General features: G+C 43.4%; 1 protein-coding gene across 5 annotated transcripts in view; it reads right to left on the reverse strand.

Annotated features, from left to right (window-relative positions):
- Dnm3 (dynamin 3) overlaps window positions 1-14,121 on the reverse strand; it is a 464,195-nt gene extending 450,074 nt beyond the window's left edge. For 3 of the 5 annotated variants that reach the window (XM_060364575.1, XM_060364572.1, XM_060364574.1), the window contains exon 1: window positions 13,778-14,121. In XM_060364575.1, the coding sequence (XP_060220558.1) occupies window positions 13,778-13,938 (161 nt within the window). In that variant the 5' untranslated portion in view covers window positions 13,939-14,121. The remainder of the gene's footprint in view (window positions 1-13,777) is intronic. The other 2 variants (XM_060364573.1, XM_060364576.1) reach the window with 1 other exon arrangement.
- Between the last annotated feature and the right edge of the window lie 1,295 nt (window positions 14,122-15,416).

Below are 15,416 nucleotides of genomic sequence, written 5' to 3' on the forward strand. Positions count from 1 at the left end.
GCTTAAGAGAGCCTGAGGGCAGTGAGATGGCTAGGTGAGCAGATAAAGCTGACGCTAAGCCTGAGGTCCCGACTTCCGTCCCTGGGACCCAGGCAGTCGGGTAGAAGGGAGAATCAAGTCAACCAAGCTGTTTTCTAATCTACCCATACACGTGTGTGTACACACATGCGCACACACCCACTAAATAAGTAAATGTAATAACAATTTTAAGAAAAACTGATTTTAAGATAAATTCTTTTTTCAAGTAATACAGTTCACCTCTATGACAGCCTTATCTACAGCTGGTTCCTTCAATAAGCCATACCATAAGCGATCCTGTTTTCACTCCCACACATTAAGAGCTACCAACTTTTTTTTTTTTTTTGAGTACCTAAGAGGATAGACCCATAGCACTTTTTTTATTAATTACACTTTGTTTACTTTGTATCCTCCCTGTAGTTCCCTCCCTCCTCCCCTCCCAATCCCTCCCTTCCTCCTCCTTCTCTACACATGCCCCTCCCCAAGTCCACTGATAGGGGAGGGTTTCTTTTCCTTCCTTCTGATCCTAGTCTGTTAGGTCTCATCAGGAATGGCTGCATTGTCTTCCTCTGTGGCCTGGTAAGGCTGTTCCCCCTCAGGTGGAGGTGATCAAAGAGCAGGCCAATCAGTTCATGTCAATCCCTGTCCCATTACTATGGAACACACTAGGAGACTGAACTGTCATGGGCTACATCTGTGCAGGGGTTCTGGGTTATCTCCATGCATGGTACTTAGTTGGAGTATGAGTCTCAGGAAAGACCCCTGTGCCCAGATTTTTTGGATCTGTTGCTCTCCTTGTGGAGCTCCAGCCCATAGCAGTTTTATGTATGTGTCATGTACCTAGACAAGGCCTACAAAAATAAAGCATACATTTTTTTAAGCCAGGGTGTCTCTGAAACCCACTAAGCTTCATCACATAGTATTAAAAGAATCTTCAGAGTGTTTTTGTCCAGTCTATGTCCCAGTTGTTGCACACCTAGCTGCCAGTGAACCTGCAATCATCCCTTTGCTGCTGTGGACACAGCACTGGCTAGAATTCTTTATCTGCCACAGTGAGCTCTCACCCTTCATGTGGGTTTACATCTTCCTGTAATTTCAAACCAGTTGTTCCAATTCTGTCTTCTAGAGATATTCAGCAGCAAACTAAGCCTTCTCCAACTAACAGCATCATAGCATCCCACAAAAACAACTCTTCTCTAACTAATTCTCCTAAGAATCCATAGCTTGGTGCACTGGTTACAGTTTTCATTCTATGACAAAATACTTGAAAAAAAAAAGCAACAAGGAAAGAAAGATTTGTCTGGGCTCATGCTTTGGGAATACAGTCCATCCTGGCAAAAAAAAAAAAAAAAAAAAATAGGTGAAGGGGCAGAGCAGGAGGCAGCTGATCACGCTGATCACCTGATGCTGCAGTAAGGAAACAGAGAGACAGATGCTCACATCCCCCACACCTCCTCCTTTCCATTCAGTCTGGAGTTTTTGTCCATAAACAGTGCATTACTTCCCTCCTATGTTAAGCATTTCGAAAACAATCGCTCAAGCATACCTGAAAGCTTGTCTCTCAGGTGATTCTAAATCCTACCAGGTCGGTAACCCCTGATGGTATCACAGATTACTGTCAAATCTGTTCACCCTGATGTTAACAGTGCCTCGCATGCCTATCAGAATCTACTAGGGACCAAGTTTTTGAAGAGGTGACTGCGCGCATAGAGCCTCCCACCATTCCGACATATGGCGGACTATCAAAACTCCATTCTTAAAGAAGAGACTCAGCAGCCAAACAAACCCATCTGCTGGCAGTTTTCAAACAGAACCCTCCGTTGCTTCTGTCAGCTACCCACAAAGCAGTTTATTAAGCGCTCTCTCTCTCTCTCTCTCTCTCTCTCTCTCTCTTCCTCTCTCTCTCTGCCCTCAAAATTAAATTTCACATAATAAACTCCAGGCTGGGGAAATAGCTCAGCCAGGAAAGCACTTGCCAGACAAGCATGGGGCCTTGAGTTTAGATGTCTGTAAACTTAGCGCTGGGGAAATGGAGACCGGAAGATCCCCGGAGTTCACTGGCTATCCAGTCAAATCACTGAGGTCTAAGCTCCGGGAGAGACTCTCACTCAAAAATTAAGATGGAAAGCAATTAAGAAAGACACTAGATGTTGAAGTTTGGTCTTCCCACATGTGCATAGACATACACATGTGAACATACCAAAAAAAAAAAAAGCCCAGAAGCAATATGATAGGCATGAAGGCAAATGAAATGTTTCAAGAAGCCTCAGTGGGCAAGGGCCTTTTTATTGCATATTCTTTTAGAATGGATGGATTTTATTAACATGCACATTCTACTTTTTCAATTAAATGACAGTTAATTCAAAAAAATTATGCTAAAATGGTCTCCATTTTAATTCTAATTTAATTTTAACTCATAGGACGGTATGGTATAATGGGAATTGTGCCTACTATAAGGAAAAGACCATTAAAATTCAGAATCAACAAAGGACTAGAGGAGCATTTGGTTTATATTGGTACAAACACATTCAACATCTTTAAGAAGAACCAGAGAAAAGACTAAAGCTGACTGGCATATATTTACAAGTATCTGTCACTACCACCTAAGATGCAACCTGGTGCTGTACTTAGGGCTGCTACAACCAACCGCTCGGATACCATGGCCCTCTTGTTTCAGTTGCAACCTTCGTGGTTTATCGTCAACAGGATCTGGAGTTACCTAGGAGACAAGCCCCCAGGTGCACCTATGAGGGACCCTCTTGATGGCTTTAACTGTGGCAAGATAGACCCACCCTACAGTAGAAAACACCACTCCCTGGGCCTGCGTACCGGGCTGCAGAGAAAGGAAAAGACTAGCTAAGCTGTGGCTATGTGACCAGCTTCCACAAGCTCCTGTGGCCATGACTTCTCCGCCATAATGGACTGTGCCCCCTCAAGCTGTGGTCCAAAATAAATCTTTTGTTATACCTTATGCCGCCTTTGTCAGAATATTTTATCACAGCAACAGAAAAAACAACTACTGCTCAACCCATGCTTTGAAAAGTACCGATCTAGTCCCATGCTTTCCTGGCCCATGCACAACCAATTTTTTATGAAGAGGGTATATTTCAGTTCAGATAAATGGCTTGTAAAGGATCGTGTAGCTAATGCACTCATTTAGTTCCTGCTGAATGTCAGCATCACATTAAAAAAAAACTTACAGGTATACAGAAAATGGCAAATAATTGCGAAAACAGAGAACCAATCTTATAGAATGAACTCTGCAGAGATATACACACAAGGACACTGGAGAAAGGCCCTTGACATCAGAGGGAGCTGACGAAGACAAGCCACAGTGGAAGACACTGTCATGCTACCTCAGCTTACCTGGAACAGTCCTTCAATGCATACACAGGAAGAGCCTCCCACCAACGAAAACCAAATCCACACTTAGACATGTTCCTAATTCTCACAGCAGTTAGACTTCTGGCAGGGCTAGAAAGATGGCTCAGTGTGTTTGGGCTCTCTCTCTCTCTTTCTCTTTTTTTTTCTTTTTCTCTTTTTCTTTCTTCATGTGTGTGAGGGGGAGGAGACAGAAAGAGAGAGACCTAACATTTCCAAATTAAAAAATACACACTAGAAATGCTGTGCTTCATATAACAGAATCAAATGCCTTCTTTAAAACCTATTCCATAGCTAGCAAGATGGCTCAGCAGGCAAAGGAGCCTGCTGCCAACTCTCTCAACTTGAGTTCCATCTTTGGGAACCACATGGTGGAATGAGAGAGCCAACTGTACAAGGTGCCTTCTGAGCTCTGTGGTGAGCACCAACACACACATCCTTACATAGACGCACGCACGGACACTGTGTGCACACAAAACAAGTAATTTTTAAAGTAACAAAAAGTATATTTTCTTGAGTGGCTACGAATATCTGCACAATTCATTCTATCAATTCTGCTTCTAATTCTACTATATTCATTGTCTCTAGGATTCACCATGGGACTCCTTGTGTGCCACTTCATTCTTTTTACAATTTAATAGTTTTCGTTTATAAAATTACATTAACAAACCATGCTTTACTACCCTCTCAGGGAACTTGTAAAGATTAATGAATTAATAAACAAAAAAGTGCTTTGAAGCTGCTGGAAGGGGGAAGCACTCTAAATCCAATTTATGTATATGTATCTACTGAAAGAAAACAGTTACATTTGTGATAGTGCTGAATGTGTGCAACTGTTTCCTCCAGGAAGTCCCAAATATGCACTAATTTAGTCTGATCTAAAAGTGCATTTTGATGCAACTGTAATTTTGTAACAGTCACACACACACACACACACACACACACCAGGCTGCAATGGCACATGGTCGTTCCTACATCTTCTTTTATTTGAGGTGAGTTGTTTTTTGTTGGCTTGGTTTTGTTTTTGTTTTTGTTGTGGTTTTTTTTGTTTGTTTTGTTTTGTTTGTTCGTTTTGAGACAGGATCTCACACTAATTCCCACCCTGGCCTGGCTGGAACTCACCATCTTAGCCAGGCACATGAATAACTCAGGGTAAACCTCCTACCTCAGCTCCCCAAGCAACGAGATTACAGGAGAGAACAACTCTGCTTGGCTTACTTTTTAATAGCCAAACATCTAGTCTAAATAAAAGATTGAAAGATTAAAGAGAAGTACCATCATTTATTGAATGTAACTTTTGAGCCAGATACAAGGCACCATCTTAGAATTCACATACATGCAAGCACAAACACACACGCATGCACATCAAAAATGATCAATGTGTAAATTAAGGCCAGAGGAAGCTAACTCCCTTACTATACTAGTGAGAGTCAGAGTCGGGACTCCAGTCAGCCAAGCCCGGGCCCTATGACCATAATGTGATGACTTTTTTGAAAGTTGTTCTCCAGGGGTCCCTAAAACACCACAAACCGTAAGCAAGATTGGTCACTGTGCTGATGGTTTTGTGTCAATTTAAGCACAACCTAAAGTCATCTGAGAGGAAGGAACCTCAATTAAGAAAATGCCTCCAGACTGAGCAGTAGGCAGGCCTGTGTGGCATTTTTTTTAGCTAGTAATCAATGGGGGAGGGCCCAGCCCATTGTGTATGGTGCTGTCCCTGGGATGGTGATCCTGGATTCTATAAAAAAGTAGGCTGAGCAAGCTGTGATGAGCAAGCCAGTAAGCAACACCCTTCCATCGCCTCTGCCTCCTGCTTCCAGGATCCTTCCAGTCCTGACTTCCTTCACTGATGGACTTGTGGAAATGTAAGCCAAATAAACCCTTTCCTACCTGAGTTGCTTCAATCATGCCGCTTTGTCACAGCAATGGCAACCCAAGGACAGTCACCCATCAAATTATTTATTTAAGTGATTCTGTGGTTTTCATTTGAAGCTACTGAAATAACAAAGGTGTGCTTTAGAAACACTATTTCTGATATGCCTAAATATGCATCTCACTGTTTTATCATTTCCTTGAAGCAAGAACATAACATACTGTCACAAGGAATCAGTGATGTACCTTTTCTGAACCTGGAAATAAAGATCTCCCTGCAAGATATAAACCAATATTAATGCTTGTTAAAAACTAACTATTGAAATAACTTATGTAACGACACTGATGGATCTTAATGCTACTCAATTCACTCAAGGACTGCAAACACAATAAAAGCAAGAAGACGAACCAGGCAGACAGAAGGATGGAATATTTGCTACAGAAATGCATTTTTAACCTAAAACTCATCCATTAAGCAGTGACCTTTTCAGGCCTATTGTTTATTTATATGCAGTTTTTCAGACGTGTGCGTTGGTTGAAGAAAAGCCCTGTCAGTGACCATGAGAAACCCAGCTTTCTAGCGGACCACCTAGATGGTAGCACCCAGTGGTCATATAGACTTCTAAATCTCACACTTTATTCAGGTCTTTATCATCTCAGGAAAGTGTCTGGTCTAAATCTGAGAGGAACTCGAACTCTGCTCTTGTCTCCATCTACCATCCTGAGTGGAAAAACGAAACCAAACAATGTGCTGTCAGTGCTGGTGTGCTACCAAGAGCAATTCAGGGGAGTGTCGAGAAGGTCGGGTCCAGCACTGCAAAGGAATGGGAAAAGGAGGAGGCAGGGTGGGGGCGAGAGGGAGGCACTCAGAAACAATGGGAGGAGGGAGAGAAGACAATGAAAATGAATGCAAAGCTACAAGTTCAGAACATCAAGTTCCAGAGCCAGCTCTCTGACTTTTCCTGACCTTGGGCAGATCCCTTGGAGTCTCTGTATCCTAATGTAACTCCAGGAAATGAGTAAAAATTAAACCAGAGGGAAGTTTCTTACATCGGTCTTGTATGACGCCAAAGACCTTGCTTCTCGTAAAGAAAGAAAAGATAAATCAGGCACAGTTACACATGTGCAAAAATGTCATTAGCGTACTGTCAATAAACGCTCTCTCTTGTTGAAAATGGTTTCTGAAAAATACTTTTAGTTACGTACTCACTCACTCAGTTGTTTCTAAGATAGGCTCTTACTACATAGGTCTGACTAATCTGGAACTTAAGCTGGCCTCCAACATGCAAGATCCACCTGCCTCTGCCCCTGGAGTGCCGGGATCAAAGGCCACCACGTCCAGCCATACATACTATCTAAAGCCGACCCTTCCCCCCTTTCCTCGCACACTTTCTGAACAAGACAGTGCTTTTAGGTTGGCCTTTAGAAAGTTTTCTCTGGCATTTTTGTGTCCAATTTATTTCAGAACTTTAACCAAATGCTTCATTCTGAAATACTAAAAAGGAATTTCTCTTCAGAATCGGTGCCTTGGAGGTGGGTGTCTGTGTGTGCCAGTGTGCATGTGTGTGAGCAAGAGAAAGAGTGTGTGTGTGAGAGACAGAGTATGTATGTGTGTGTGTGCATGTTTTCACACACTATCTCCTTGCATGCATTAGGCCCCTCACCCTCAGTCCTATTCTTAATCTCTCCAGTGTCTTTTTTCCCCCCTCATCTCAGTCGCTCTCCAATGTACAGTATCTCTTTGTGATTAAAAAGGCAGTCTAAATTCAATGGCTTGTTGTCAGCCAGACACTGAGACACAGATCACACCTCCCTGCCTTGCCACTGATACTTCAGTACATGTAGCCTGGAGCTAAGGTGACACTGGTAACCCCTATATTGTCCACTGTCCACTTAAATCCTAGCTCGATTTCGAGAGCCGCAGCTTGGGGAGGGCTGTTTTATCTTAAAAAGCAGTGGGCTACGAATTTTTATCCCCGTTAACTGACAGTTTATTCAACAGCTTTCATCTGACACCGCTATCTGAAAGCTATGTTTTCAGACTTTATCCCGTCAGCTCTCTTATTTTATTTGTTACTAGTGGGGGTTGGGAATACACGTGCCATGGTTTACATGTGGAAACCAAAGAGCAGATTTGTGTGGTCTCCATGGATAGCCATGTCATCAAGCTGACGAGCAAGTGCCTTTCCCTACCGAGGCATCTTACCAGCTTGGTAGTTCTCTCTGTATACATACATACATACATAATACATCAGCTTCTGGGAGTTTTTTGTGCCCACTATACTTAGAGTTCAATAAATAGATGTTCGTTGGTGTTATCACTATATTTCTCCAAAATTCAAGTAAGAGGCACATCCGAGGTAAAGTCAAGGTTTGACTGTTTCCTAGCCATATGACCTACACAAGTAAGTTTTTCCTCTTTGCCTCTGCATTTTATCCCCTTTGGCATTTGGATGTGAACACCATAAGAACTGGGAGATGCGGGGACTATGCAACAGAGTCCAGGCCTACATACTCAGTAAGACCTAAACAAATGTTGGTCTGTTTTCTCCTCCATTGCTGAAACATGTCTTTAGGGTGTCATAAGCTTTGGGGTAGTTTTCATCAATGTTGATAACAGGAACAACTTCAAAATAAACTTAGATGGGAAAATGGAAAATCTCTGTTCATAGAGAATATTAAATTAGATTATTCCATACCATACATTAGCTTTCAGCTCTCTTAATTTGGCTCCGGTACAGGAGGGGAAAGTGCCCCTTTCCTTATTACCTTTGGTCCTCTTAAAAGTAAATAAGACCATCCTAACAATTAAACCATCCTAACAATCAAAACCTCATAATTTTACTCTGTTTTAGAGTAGCTGCTGCAAAAGGTCTAAGAAAAGCCTCATGCTGCTCTAGTTTGACTGGGGTTTATCTTGGAAGCTTGGCTTCTAACGGCAGTGGTAAGGGGTAGGAGAGCTTCTAAGAGGTCCGCCTTGGGGAAGGTGGGGTCTTTGATCTCTGAAGGAACTGATGCTCTTCAGTGTGGCTTCAGTAAATTCTCAAGATGGTTTTGATAAGAGAAAAACATCCTCCCTTCCTGTTTCTCTCAGGCTTCCCATCTTGCCATGAAACCTGCCCCTCTCTTGCACATACATCCATTCTGAAGCCATCTTCGATGAAGCCTTCGCCAGAACCAAACAACACTGTTTGAGCCTCCAGTCTCTAAAACTTGGAGCTAAACCTCATTTCTTTATAAAATTACCCAGTCTCCACAATGTTGTTATAGCAATAGAAAGCATACTAGTACGTAAATCTAATATATTTGATCGATAGAGAATCCAGTACCCTACTTTCTTATGTGACTAAATACTGTTTCCACTCCTCTGAGATTATGGGAGCCTGCCTACCCAACATTTTCAGTTGTGATGTGCTGGTGGTGGTTTGTAGTTGGTGGGACAAGTGTTCAGAGTTTCACGCTACAGCCCGGGCTGCCCTGGAACTCGCATCTCAGCCTCCTGCATGCTAGCTAGCCTTCTAGGCATGAGACATCATCCCTGCCCCCACTTCATTCTTTTATGATTATTATTATTTGGGTTATGTCTAAGGGGAGAGGATGTTATGCATGTATGTGTGTAGGGGTGCGTGCCAGAGGAAGGCAAAGTCTCAGGTGACTTCTATTGCCTACCGTCTTGTTTTTTGAGATGGCATCTCTCACTGAACCTGAAGCTGGCTGTTCTGACTAGACTGGCAGGCGAGCAAGTTCCTGGGATCTATCTGTTTCTGGGGTTACAGTCAGCTAAGGCCATACCTAACTTTCTGTGAGTTTTGAGGATTCAAACTCAGGCCCAGACACTTGCACAGCAAGCATTCTTAATCACTGAACCATCTTTTTAGTCCTCCAACTTCATTCTTTAAAAAGTTAACAGCTTTTTTTTTAATATTGGTTAATCATAAATAACCGCCCCCCCCCCCAAAAAAAAAAAAACCATTCTGTCAAAACCGACTCACTTGGCTATATTTCTTTTCAGACATTACTGGTGCTTAAATAAAGAACACTGTTTGTGGTGAATATATCCTACTACCTGTGAACCTGTGATAACCTTAAAAGGCATTACATAATGCTGATTCAGCACAAATGTTTTCATAATTTTGGGTTCCACCAACTCATTAGACAAAGAACAGTTCACATTTTTCATATTTTACTGAATAGTTCCTTGGAGATTTCTAAGCATAATTTTCAGTAGTTATCACATTTTAATTGTCAGCACCCATTAACCTAATAACTATAATCTTAGAAGCCATTTCTTTTTTAAAATCCAGTAACTTCCATGCTTTGATATTTTAACAAAATCCTTCCCCTCAATACAAACCTACTCTGGCTTAATAAGTTTCAATCTTGTTCACAGTTATGGGACTCTTATTCTTTTTTAAACATGTTCATGAAATCTGTCACAGGAAGTTAGAACTTGAGCTATATCAAGTTCAGATTTAATGATCTGATCATATCCAACAACATCACCAAATGGCTCACAGTATCCATCAAACTAGAGAGCCAAATCACTGTAAACCTCATAAATAAATAAATATTATTGACATATTTCCACATTTAAATAAACTCCCATCAGTACAGTCAGTGTTTAAAAATATTTTATCTGGTTTCTATTAACCACAAACTCTTTTCTACTTCTTCAGAACTGGAGGTCTGTTTACCATTCAGATTAGGATAAAGTAACAGGAAATCTTCTGCCTACATTGACCAAATAATCCCATTAAGTGTAGCATTAAAAAACATTTGCACATTAGCAGCTACTACCGTTTTCACTTAGCACCTCAATAAATAAGTTATACGCACTGTAAACACATATTTTAAGGAAACAACTGAGTTACCTTTCACAGCTATCTTCAGGAACATCTACTATTGTAAATTTTTTAAAAATGTGTCTTTTAATTGATGATGGTAAGGGGGTAGATGTGCACAATGTCATAAAAATAGAATAACAATATAGCAGTTCTTGTTCATGGGCTCAGAATTACAAGACCAATAAGAAAGATGCTGTAGGTTTTAACCAGAAGCATTGACAAAGTTCCATGTGGTAGGGCAGTATGGTAGATAGGCTTTAGAGACTGCATTAAGGAGCTCAAACACCACAGGTTGAACTCAGGTTTTCACATTAACTCAAATTAGCCACAAGGGACTTTCTCAGGCTCGTTACATTTGAATTCGCTATCAGATAAAATAAAGTCAATGAGCATACCTACCTCTTCATAGTTTTATGAGGATTAAAGTAGGTTATCTATATAAAAGGAACCAAGATAGCATCCAACATGTAGCACTCACTAGTAAATATTAGCTGTTACTTTTATCATTACTGCTCTCTAAACATATATATTTAGAGCCAAGCCTCACTATCTTTTCTATTTGTGCAGGTGACTCAGGCTTGTAACCCCAGCTATAACCGCAGCTGAAAGAGGACAATCAAAAGTTCAACACCTACCGAAGCCTAAGATACAGGGTGATTCAAGTCTTTTGAAAAAGTAAAAAAAGGGAAATGAGTTGGAAAGACACCTGAGTGCTGGAACACTTGCCTGGCAATGCACAAGGTCCTAAGTTCAACTGGGAGAGAGAGTGAGGAAGTTCATACAAATACATAAATAAGAAAGAGTTGAAAAAATTCAATTCTTCCATTCACAAACCAGACTAATGGGCAGATTCAAGCCTGGTAATGAACCTGTCTTCCTTCAATCTATGGGTTTCACTTCTGTGTATGACCACAAGCAGCTTCTCACTGCCAGCCTATAGGCTCACCCAGAACAATCAAAACAATCTAGCTACTCACACTATAGCACATTAATATGCAAATTTGTCGCTTCAGCAAGAAAATCACAAACAAGGAGTTCATTCATGACACATTTTATTCATAACAAACTCAAACTTGTCATCCCAAAATTGGTTTTACAGATAGTTAAATAAACACATTTGCATCCAAGTACATTCAATAGTATAAAAAAAAAACTCAATATAAGCAAACTATTTCTGAGGGAAAGATAGAGTTAGCTACAAAGGTGGATTGTTAAGTGGTAAATAAATCAATAAATAAATGCAACAGTATCTAGAAGAGAACAAGCTTAATTCAGGAGCAAACAATCCACACAAGTGAAGACCCTGGTGCCTGCCTGTACTCAGTCACTGCACAATTGGTCAAACATTAAACTGAAAACAGCCACAAGCAGAAGAGAAATACCGCATTTTAAACAATTTTATATTGGTTGTGAAATTCCTGGTTAATAGAAGTTAAAAGGTTACAGTGAAACATGGAAACCTCCCCCCCCCCCAACCTGGGCTGATTCACTTCTGAAAATGGAGAGATTTTCCCCCTAAGGTTGAGTTATAACTAGAAATTAGATTCCTCAATAATTCAATGACCGAAATCTTTATTAAAGTCAAATGACCTTCTAATTAAGTTTTCTCCTTACTATATAAGTTGTGCCAGGCAGGTCTACCCTGAAGCTAATAAAGGCTTTATGTACTTAGTAAATGAGCATATTCTTCTATGTTCATTATTTTCTCTATCATCCGTACAGTAACTACTGGTAAAATGTCATGAAGTACAACAAATTACTAATGCATTCTGATAAGTGCTCTCATTTTTACAATCCTTATTTTTCATTTCATTATGGAAAAGGGTTCAGTATTATACATATACTACTCTACTGTGTCTCTGTTTTTATTCTCATTACAAAAAAAAATACAGCTAGTGAAAGGAAATGTACACGCTTTCGTTATAGCATTAAAAAGACTGTTGGGCTTTGCAAACCTGGAGGGCAGAACTGACACATATGGATAGAATTTACATTGAGTTCAAAAGCACATACTAAAATGCTTGTAATATATGCTCATCTAAATAAATTATAAGTAAGATGCAAAAAAAAAAACCATGGCTGTTGCTTCTGGAATATAATCTTAATCATTAGGGATTTTTTTTTATAGAGTATCATTAAATACGTCCGAGATGACGTAGGCAAAATATTTTGCTATTGCTTTTTTTTTCTTTTTTTGAGCAAAATGAATTATAAAATCGGGGGGAAATGATTAAGGGAACTAACTACCCAAGGATAGCTGCCAATGGCCAGCAGTTCCATGTTTTTATCTTGCTAGTTCCTATCGAAACAAGAATGAAGAGTATCTCCCGAGGGATCGAGAATCATCCTCGAGAATCATCCGAGCAAAAAAGAAAACGCGCTTTATGGTGCTCACGCCCAGAAAACGTGGGAATAGCCAGCGGTACAGCTTACACATTGCCAAGCAATAACAGAAAGAAAAGGGGGGGGTGCAGAGCCGCGGCAGGAACCCTCCCTCCGCATCCCAAGTCGCTCACCAGCCAAATAAAAGAATCAAGCGCAATCTTGGATTGCCCCCTCCAGCCCACCAGCAGCCTTCACTGCTGCGCATTCTACCTAGTTCACTATTGGGAAACAGGTCTCAGCCTTCATAATGCACTCCTCACTGTAAGGCCGTTAAGGTAACTTAATCCTTCCTGAATTGCTCACCGGAAGAAACGCTGATTCCCGACTTAAAACGACAATAATTGTTTGTTTGTTTGCTTGCTTGCTTGCTTGCTTGTTTTTAATTGAGAGACATGAAGCCACAACTACAATTTGGATTCTGTGTGCTGGCCTGAAGACGGCTGGATAAATAAGGGCTTAAGGGACAGAACGCAAGAGGATGCAGGGGGGAGGGGCCAGAGAGAGAGAGAGAGAGAGAGAGAGAGTGCGAGAAAGATTCTGGTCAGTTCTGAGATGATGCAGAAATGACGGGGCACCTGAACATCCCAAGTCCACGGTCACCGCTGGAGGTCTCGGGTTTTCAGCCGTGCGTGAGCACACTCAGACACACCACTGTTTATCCTTCGGCTCCCGGGGAGAATGGTAGGCAAGTATCTCCCGGATAAGCCTTCAGCACAGGATTTCTGGGTTCACACACCCCGCCTCCCCAGCTCAGGGCAGGAGATGACTGTCTCAAACTGTAGGCATCTGAGAAGATCTGAGAGCCAGAGCGAGGGGAGAAAACGGAGGAGGAGGAGGGGGTACATCCCCACAACCAAACTGAGAGCCTCCGGGAGGGTGACAGGAAAGGGGGGGGAGGGATGTGGAGACCAAGAAAGAGAGCTGGGGACTGGAAAGCACCGAGCTGCACATCCAGGCTGCCAGGCGCTGGCGCGCACCGAGCCAGCGAGGGAAGTAGATCCCGGGGCGGACCCCGACTCCCCCACCGAGGGTGGAGAGGAAATGGCTTTGTATGGCAGGATGAAAAGCAGACAGGGGGTCACCACCGGGGACTAGGGATGCCTAGAACAGGGAGGACCCCGCCCGCTCCAGGGACACCCCTGCTCTGCCCCCATCCCATCCGCCGCAGCCTAGTCTAGTACACCCTCAGGCTCCCCAAGCCGTTCCACGTTCCAACGGCCTGAATCAGGGGTGCCCCCACCCCCGACGCGCGCCCACCGCGCTCCCGGTGCGCTCACCTGCCCACGAAGTTCTCGAGCACCGAGCTCTTGCCGGCGCTCTGACCGCCCACCACCGCGATCTGCGGCAGCTCCAGCAGACAGCTCTGTCCCAGCGCCGAGAAGGCGTCCTGCAGACGGTTCACCAGGGGGATCAGCTCCTCCATCTCCCGGTTCCCCATCTTGCCTCAGCGACCACACAGGTCCCCGCTGGACTCTGTGATCTGGCGGGCAGCCCTGGCCTCGCGGAGCTTGTCCGGGTTGTCGCCGCTGCGCGGGGCTCAGACAGCCGAGTCCCCGCACGGGCGTCGGATCCCTGCCACCCGCTGCTAGGCTCCTGACAGCTAACGGCCCACAACGCGCTTGCGCAGGCGAGAAAGGCGAGGGAGGCGTGGCCTGGCTCGGAGACGGTCACGCCCACACCACGCCCCTGGCCTGCTCCTCCCTAGAGTTTCCAACCCTACTGCCCTGGCCAGGCGCGCTTGCACTGCCTCCCAGCTGCGGCCAGATGCCACCGCCCAGGCTAAAGGGCAGTTACTGCAGTTGGTCAAGGAATGGCCTAACATCACTCCCTAATGGCGTTGCTGTTCATTTTCAAGGAGCCACCCTGACAAAGCCCAGCAGAAAGCACTGCCAGCGGCTAACAACCGCACATTCTCCTCAGCTTCAGCCTGCACCATCACCACCATTGTACTGTACCAGAATACATTTCCCAGAAGGAAATCTCATGTTTCACACCCTACTCCAGAACCCCAGTTTGCTGTGGGAGGCAGAGATAAGCTGGCCTTTTGGAGCCAATTCTTCCTCCACCGGAGAACTGGGTTATCTGGCCTTATTGGACAACTCACCTTTACTGGCAGTCCTCCTCAGCCTCCTATAAGCTAATGTGTAGTTCCTTGAACTTTCTGTTCCCTATCCCTTTAATCTACCACACACTTTCTGGCTTTTGGGACCCCTTGCCTCAGTTAGCTGTCCTTTTAGCTCCCGGACAGGACAAAGAGATTAACTGTGGAGTCCATCAATGACCATGCAGTTTGCACTTGATCTGTTAAATTTAGCACGCTGGGAAGATTCTGTGCCCAGTGATGGAGACATAAAGAAAAATGGCCATGCGCCTTCACCTCCTTACAGTGCTCCTCTTGTCTGTGCATCTGGAATACTGACACCCCTCAGGGTTTCATGTACTGTGTTTGCTTAGCTTTCACATGCTCCATCTGGGGATTGTCCAAAGGCTTTAAGTGACATAAAGGCTAGGGGAATGGCAGGAGAATCTGTGTTGCATCCCCAGCATCCTGGCTTCTTCACTGTAACTTGGGCATCACCTTTGCATCATTGCCCCTCTAGAAGAACAACGAAAGGAGTCTGACCCTGCCTCACATTACCTAGCTTCGGTGGCTCTCTGGAAGTATGGCATAAGATTTCATGCCAGCCAAACCACTACCACATGGACTATGGTACCCCGTAGTTTTGCTGCCAGCTTGGCATGGAGCCTGGCTCCTTTGGACCATTGTTGCAGCAACCTCTGTGAGCTGACCCCGAAGAAACATTACTCTAGGTAACTGCTCTCCAGGAGCTGGTGGCAGGAAAATCTCTGGCAGAAGTGGGCAGAGGCTGATCACATTGCATCCACAGTCAGAAAGTACAGAGGAACAAATGCTGA

Source organism: Meriones unguiculatus, chromosome 11 (genome assembly GCF_030254825.1).
Source record: "Meriones unguiculatus strain TT.TT164.6M chromosome 11, Bangor_MerUng_6.1, whole genome shotgun sequence".
Classification (NCBI taxonomy): Eukaryota; Metazoa; Chordata; class Mammalia; order Rodentia; family Muridae; genus Meriones; species Meriones unguiculatus.